This window comes from Lycium barbarum, chromosome 2 (assembly GCF_019175385.1).
Source record: "Lycium barbarum isolate Lr01 chromosome 2, ASM1917538v2, whole genome shotgun sequence".
Lineage (NCBI taxonomy): Eukaryota > Viridiplantae > Streptophyta > Magnoliopsida > Solanales > Solanaceae > Lycium > Lycium barbarum.
Window position 1 is genome coordinate 59,362,360 of NC_083338.1, and position 7,574 is coordinate 59,369,933.

General features: G+C 38.7%; 1 protein-coding gene across 1 annotated transcript; it reads left to right on the plus strand.

Moving 5' to 3' along the window:
* Nucleotides 1–596: 596 nt before the first annotated feature.
* Nucleotides 597–1,214, plus strand: LOC132628612 (uncharacterized). Its single transcript, XM_060344379.1, has one exon. The coding sequence runs from the start codon at nt 597–599 to the stop codon at nt 1,212–1,214; it is 618 nt and encodes a 205-aa protein (XP_060200362.1).
* The last annotated feature ends 6,360 nt before the right edge of the window (nt 1,215–7,574 follow it).

Consider the following 7,574-nt stretch of genomic DNA (forward strand, 5'->3'; position numbering starts at 1 on the left):
AGACTATGTGGGAGATTCAAGAACATCGACTTCAGGCATACCCTAAGAGCCCAAAATGAGTTTGCAGATGCATTAGCTACGATAGCCTCCATGATCCAGCACCCCGAAAGCACTCATATCGACCTTTTGGAGATCACAATAAGGGAAGAACAGGCTCACTGCGCCCACGTCGAGGCGGAGCCAGATGGACAATTGTGGTATGCTGACATCAAGGCATACTTGGAGAAAGGAGAATACCCCCAGATAGTTTAGCAAATCAGAGGAATACCGTCAAAAGGCTGGCTAACGATTTCTTCCTGAGAAAAGAACTGTTGTACAAAACGACACCCGATCTCGATTTACTCAGGTGTGTGGACGTCGAAGAAGCCACAAAATTGTTGAAAGAGGTGCACACAGGGGCATGCTGTCCTCACATGATTGGATTCATCCTTGCAAAAAAAATCCTAAGGACAGGGTACTACTGGATGACCATAGAGCATGACTCATGCAAATTCGTGCAGAGATGCCATTAATGCCAGATACACAGGGATTTAATCAAGGTTCCTCCTACCGAGTTACACGCGATGAGCTCACCATGGCCCTTCGTAGCATGGGGGATGGACGTCATACGAACCATTGAGCCCTTGGCCTCCAACAGACACCGCTTTTGTTTGGTCGCCATTGACTACTCTACCAAATGGATAGAAGCCACTTCCCACAAGTCAGTGACCAAGAAAGTTGTGGCCAAGTTTGTCAAGAGCAATTTGATATGCCGCTTTGGCGTACCAAAATCCGTCATCACGAATAATGGTGCCAATTTAAATAGTTATTTGATGAAAGACATTTGCGAACAATTCAAGATAACACACAGAAACTCTTCTGTCTACTGGCTACAGATGAATAAAGCCGTAGAGACTGCCAACAAAAACATCAAGAGAATCCTGAGAAAGATGATCGACAACTATCAGAATTGGCATAAAAAGCTGCCTTATGCCCTGTTGGAGTACCGAACGATGACCCGCACTTCCACCGGGGCAACTCCATACCTCTTTGTCTACGGTACAAAAGCGGTCATACCTGCAGAAATGGAGATCCCCTCGCTCCGGATCATCCAAGAGGCAGAGCTGCAAGATGCAGAGTGGGTTAAAAATCGTTCTGAGCAGCTGACTATGAGAGAAGAGAAGAGGATGGTGGAAGTTTGTCACGAACAGCTATATAGACAAAGGACATCTTGAGCTTTCAACAAATGAGCCCGAGCTCAACTCTTCCAGATCGGACAACTCGTGCTCAAGCGAGTCTTCCCCCACCAAGAAGAATATAAGGGAAAATTCGCGCCGAACTGGCAAGGGTTATACATGGTCAGGGAAGCACTCTCGGGAGGAGCCGTAGTCCTAGCCGAGATGGATGGACAAGAGTGGCCCAAGCTATCAATGCAGATGCGCTCAAGAGATACTACGTTTAGGATTCTGTATGCTTGTAATCGTATTGTTATTTCCTTGTAATCATACCTTTTGCTTATACTCGTACTAGAATAAAAGAAAAACAAATTATATATGTAATGAACTACGCAATGACCTGACTTCCCTACTGTGGGATATGTAGGCAGTCCATATCGGAACCGATCGCTTTATTAGAAAAATCATAAAACTCTATTAGTTTATCCCGAACTACGTTCGACCTGAATTCCTGATGCGACGGGATACGTAGGCGCTTTCGAGCTCGGTCGTCATAAAGAAAAACCCAGAAAACATTAAGAAAACCCCAGAGGCAATGAAGCAAAATGGAAGCGACAAAATTAAGCCGTGAGGACCGACCAGTGTCAACTCCACACTGGGGCAGAATTTTTGAAAGGGTCTAAAAAATTCCTATCAAGAACAATCAAGGGAGATAGTAAAATAAGACCCTAAACTTAGGCAGAAATTTTGAGGGAACCTCAAATATTCCCGCATGATGAGTGTTACGGTTCGCTTTTACGCGGGTTAGGCATAAAAGATACTACGAGGTTGTTGGTGCTCTAATTTGGATTTTATGATTTTTAGAGTCAACACCTAATTTATTAAGGGAAATTTGAAAAAATCGAGTTAAAAGATTTTTTCAAAATAAGAGTAAAAGTCCTTTGGACCAGAGTTCGAGGTAAGGGTTTTGGTGATCCCCTAGGAAAGGTTTAAAGCACCCTAGTATTAAGGATCCGTAGAATCCGGTTGACCTACGAGCTTCAATGTGTGATTAATGTATTTATTTGCAAAAAAGAGTGTTTTGATTTTCCGCAAAAATGTCATTCATTTTCATATCATAACCTGGTTCAAAGAAAAAAATTGGCAAAAATTCCCCCTTGCAAGAGGGGGTTTTGGTTTAAAAATCCACGCAAGTGTTCAACTCACTTCGTTACCGGACTGGGACACACCCGGGATTTCTCCCGAGTAGAGTCGCTACTATTCTAATCCTAAAAAAATGTGTTTAGTACGTATGGGTTTTGTTATACATATATATATATAGAAAATATGGAGTATATCTCTGATTTTATACATTATGTATATATAAAGAAATACAATATTTTTAAGCCCAATTTTATCGTTTAAGCCCATAAAGTCAACTTATATTCCAAACCCGAAGTCCTCAACCTTGGTCAAACGTTTTGATAATTTTAGTCCCTTTCGTTTTGGGGCTGTCAAGCCCAAACCAGTCGAATCTCATCAGATTTTTACCAAGTCCAAAACCCATTTCCACTTTTACGAATGCATGCAAACAGATCGAGACCAAATTCAAAAAAGTCTTTGAGTTTTTGTAAAAGACTGTTTCCAACCAATTCCAAAATATTAAAAAAAATTCCCTTTTTACAAATCACGGATGATAGCTGGGAAATTCATTTCATTTTTAGCTAGTTTTAAGGAAAAACACTAAACGTTGCTCCATTTTAAACTTAAGTAGCATCCTGTTCTTCTTTTGCTATTAGCCGTGTCATTAACAAATTTGAGAAACTCACAATTAAACCAAGTTCTAGTTTTATGCAAAATTAACCATTAACCGAGTTTGGAAAAAGTTTTTGGTGACCTCTTAAAAATACTAGCATGCACAAGGGTTCCATTATTCATATATTTAGTACATATACAATATATATGTCACGACCCAATTCGGGGTAGCACGGGCAACTACTTTTTTCATCTCGGTAGGCGAACCCTCTCATTGTATTCACATCAATTAAGTAAAGGCGATTCATTTAAATCAATAGATACTTAGAAATTCAGCGGAAACTTCATAATATATTCAATAAACTTAAGATTTAATAAAATTACAATGATGTAACAAATACAGACTCGATCCAACTTCCCATGACCTGGTCTAGACTAGTACAAGAGCGACTAATGATTTCAGAATTACCACTACATTCTAAGACTCAACCTCCGTCCCGAAATGAAATGGGAGGCCTTCTAGATAGGCATCGCGTATTTCCACATATGCTTCGATCAATCACCTTAAACAATCTACACCCCAAAAAGGGTGTAGCAAGTGCAATATTAGTACAATCCACGCGTACTGAGTAAGTATCATAGGCTGACAATGGTTAGTAACACATAGTAGTAAAAGAATCCATAGATAAACATGATAACAACCCAATCAAGTCATACGTCTATCTATCACACACGGTATATCAATACCATTAACCATTAATTTCATTCTACTAGTTCACCGGTCAAGCTCACAATGATCTCGAAATTGACATATCATTAAATCGATCGTTTCAGTCTAGTAGTCAACTCATCATTAAGACACTCATTATCCTACATCACATAGAGACCAAACATTTAACTAATCTCACAAACGGTCTATATGATACCTCAACAAGTTAAATCAATAAATCCAGATCCAAGTACATATCATTGCCGAAGTAAAGAATCTAATCTCAAATGTGCCAAGTCTGAATAAATCAATCTGAATCTAATCATCACAAGTAAACACCAAATCATCTCAAACAAGCCATAATGCAATGCAATACAAGATGTATCAATGAAATGCAATGCAAGATGTATGCAATGCCATGCCATACAAATGAGGTGTACACATGTACTCCGGATGGAAATATCGATGTCTCGGTAGCACAACCCAGTGTGACTCGCGAAGTCTAAGTGCCACCCATCCCGGATCTTTGCCAAACAGACAGATGGGACCCTGGCTAATTGCTCATAGGGGGAGTCTCACCGGCACTACTCTGGGGGACCCACAGAGTTTATACACTAACAAATGATTTCAGGATAACATCTGAATCGGTCATGCAACGATGCCCGAATATAACCATCGGACATTGGCCTCCTCACAATCACTCAAAAGAGTTTATCAAAGTATCAGTTTCACTCAATCAACGATACCGGATCATCACCGGGTATCGGCCACGCATCATGAGTATGAGGAAAGGTATGCAATGCATATATCAATGATTCCGAAATTGAACCTCGGACATCGGCCTTATTACAGTCACTCAGTAAAAGAGTCTCAAATATCAGTTTCATAAAATCAACGATTCCGGAATGGATCTTCAGACATTGGCCTTTTTACAATCCCTCAAATAAGGAGTTTATCAGATTCAGTTACTCAATTAATGATACAGGATCATCACCGGGTATCGGCCATGTATCATGAATGTGTGAGAATGCGTGCAATGCGTATATCAAGGATCAACAATCAATTTTAGTATCACAAGTACCCAAAATGGGGTACGCCAACAATATATCATATCACAATACCAACAGGGGGTACACCAACAATATACCAATATCACAATACTAACAGTAGGTATGCCAACAATATATCTACTCGCAATACCAACCGTGGGTATGTCAACAATATATCAATATCACAAATACCATAATGGGTATGCCAATAATATATCCGAACCAAGACGGATAATGAGGTCTAATCTCTATCAACAACTCATGGCATCGAGCCAACACAATAGAATTATCAAACACAACACAACGAGGTAGATAGTCCTAACACACAACAGGTCAATTTACATCATTACCACTTCCTTAAATCAACCTATTAGTTTAGAATAAGTAATCTCACCTTACACTTACAATCATTCGTCACAACTCTTTTTAGAACTCAATCACAATCGTTGGTTTATTTTATCCTCCCATTTATCCACTAGATTCACTAGTAATGGCATAACACAATAATCACATATTGCAGAAATTTCTCATCATTAGACACAACAATAGGGTTCCCCCGCTACTTCCAAGTCATATATATCCACCGATATTAACGAAAAACCACATCAAACAACCTAAGGAATCTACAGGCTACAAGCTCGAACACGCAAATCATACAACAATACCATCCTAAGATTCCATCCCAAATCTTCAATTCCTATACATGCATTCTGCGTTCCTTCTAATACACGAATATATGAAACTAACCGGAGTTTACCGAAAGGGAATCCATAACCTACCTGGCAGCCGAACAGGTGCCACGAACCCACACGTTGCCTTGTCTTTCGAGGCGTCACCAAATAACCAAACTCTATCACATATGAATTCTATGTAAGAAACCATGAATACTGATACCCATAGTGGCTACTTTCTATTCGGGTCAAATTCAAACCCTTAATTTAGGAAAAATGGTTCTCAAGGGAAAAATGGGAGTTTTATGATCAAAATACCAAATTCAATACCAAAAGGGAATAACCCATTACTTTAATCATAGGAATACTAAATTAATTCTTCAAATCATCATTGTTAATAAAAACCCCAAATTTGGGTCTAAGAACCCTAACTTTGATTCAAGAATTTCAACTCTAGAATGAAAGATTATTGTTAACAAGCCTAGATATATAATTATCTAGCATAAATAGCAACATTAACATCATTTATTCACAATCTAGGAAGCCAATTCGTTTTTAGAACTCTTTCATGAAAAACCCCAATTTTGGGTTGAAGAACCCTAGGTTTTGCAAAGAGATTTTAGGAAGAGGAAGGATTTTACAAAGCCAAAATGATGGATTAATTAATGAAATCTATTAAGCATGAGATTTAGACAATACCCATAGGAACAATCTTGAGAAACAGCCAAGAATCCATTCATCCCCAACCTTCCAAGAGAGAAAGTATCCTAAATGAGGTCCAAATCTGATATAGTCTCTGTTTTTCCTTGATTTTCATGCCAAGATGACCTCAAAATGCTGGTTGGATAGTACCATTGGATTCCTCCTGAAATTTCCTTGAATTTTGGCTTTTGAATCTATTACACCTCGAAATATTCCATGTTGTTGCATAGTAAATGGACTAATGTAGGAGTATAAGTTTTTGTGCTTGGCATTACGAGGGAATTAGAAGTGAAACGAATCGAATAGGAGCAGAACGGAGCAGTTCAAAAAACTACTGAAACCAATCAGTGTCGACGGCCCAAGGGACGGACCGTCGAGCCGTCAACGAGCCGTCGCCTGGCACCGTCGATGAGATTCTGCAATCAGACATCTCAGGTGGAGAATCGACGGTGCATGCCCACATCGACGAGTCGTCAACCCTGCCCGTCTACCCGCGGATCTGGAAGTTTCCAGCCCTGGTTATAAATATAAGCTCTCACATTTTAAGTCATTATTTCGCCCAAAAACCGACTCTATATCTCTCTAGAACCCTCTAAAACCATATCTCTATTTCTACAACAATCTATACCAAGAAATCAAGGTCAAAATCCAAGATTTAAGAGATTCATATACCAGGAAGCCTATTAGGGTTTGTGGAGGGTAAGAATTTCCTTGGCACGCAAGAGGAGGATTTCATTCTAATAGAATAAAGTGACTCAAGGCTTGTTTCCAAGTGCTTAAGTCGAGTTTTATGTTTATTTCCTATTATTGAGAATATTGAAGGGTTGAAAGACTTGGATTATTGAAGCAAATAGAAAATAGGGCTTAAATGTGAAAATAATGGTATTCTTGAATAATAGTTGACATGAATCATGACTCTTGATGTATTATGAATAGAATCTATTTATAAATGATATTAAGAACATGGGAGAAACATAATAGGAGGATGAATGTAATATTATATTATGACCATGGTTATAGATGCCCTTGAAATGAGAGTAGGAGAATTGAATGATGTATGGTTGATGAAGATTGAGGATTATGAGATTATGAATGTTCTTATAAATGTTTGGGAGTTGTTATATGATATGGAGAAAGTTGTAGAAGCTAAGGAGATGTTGCCCAATTTTCACTAGCTTTAGTTCAAGCATACTAATGTTAGGCGATTATCTAATTTTAGCATGAATCCCCTTGAAAGTGGAGTCACAAATTAGAGAGGCACGCAACTAGACGATAGAGTTGAAGAGATACAAGGTATGTAAGGCTAGTCCCTTCTTTTCTAAGGCATGATTCCTATGATATTATTTTCCTTATTCTCCATGACTTTCTTACATTCTGGAAAAATATGAGTCAATGTCATATACAGCCTCTTATGAGATAAAAAGAATAAGTGATATGTTATGAATACGATAAAGGTAATGATGAATCCAAGTCTAGAGATTCTAAAGCCTATGATACGATATTCTCACGATGTGCATGCTATGAATATGATATGATGTTTCACAAGGCTTATGAT

Bases quoted from the DNA above. Each gene is read 5' to 3' on its own strand.
- LOC132628612 (XM_060344379.1), top strand. From the start codon at position 597: ATGGACGTCATACGAACCATTGAGCCCTTGGCCTCCAACAGACACCGC.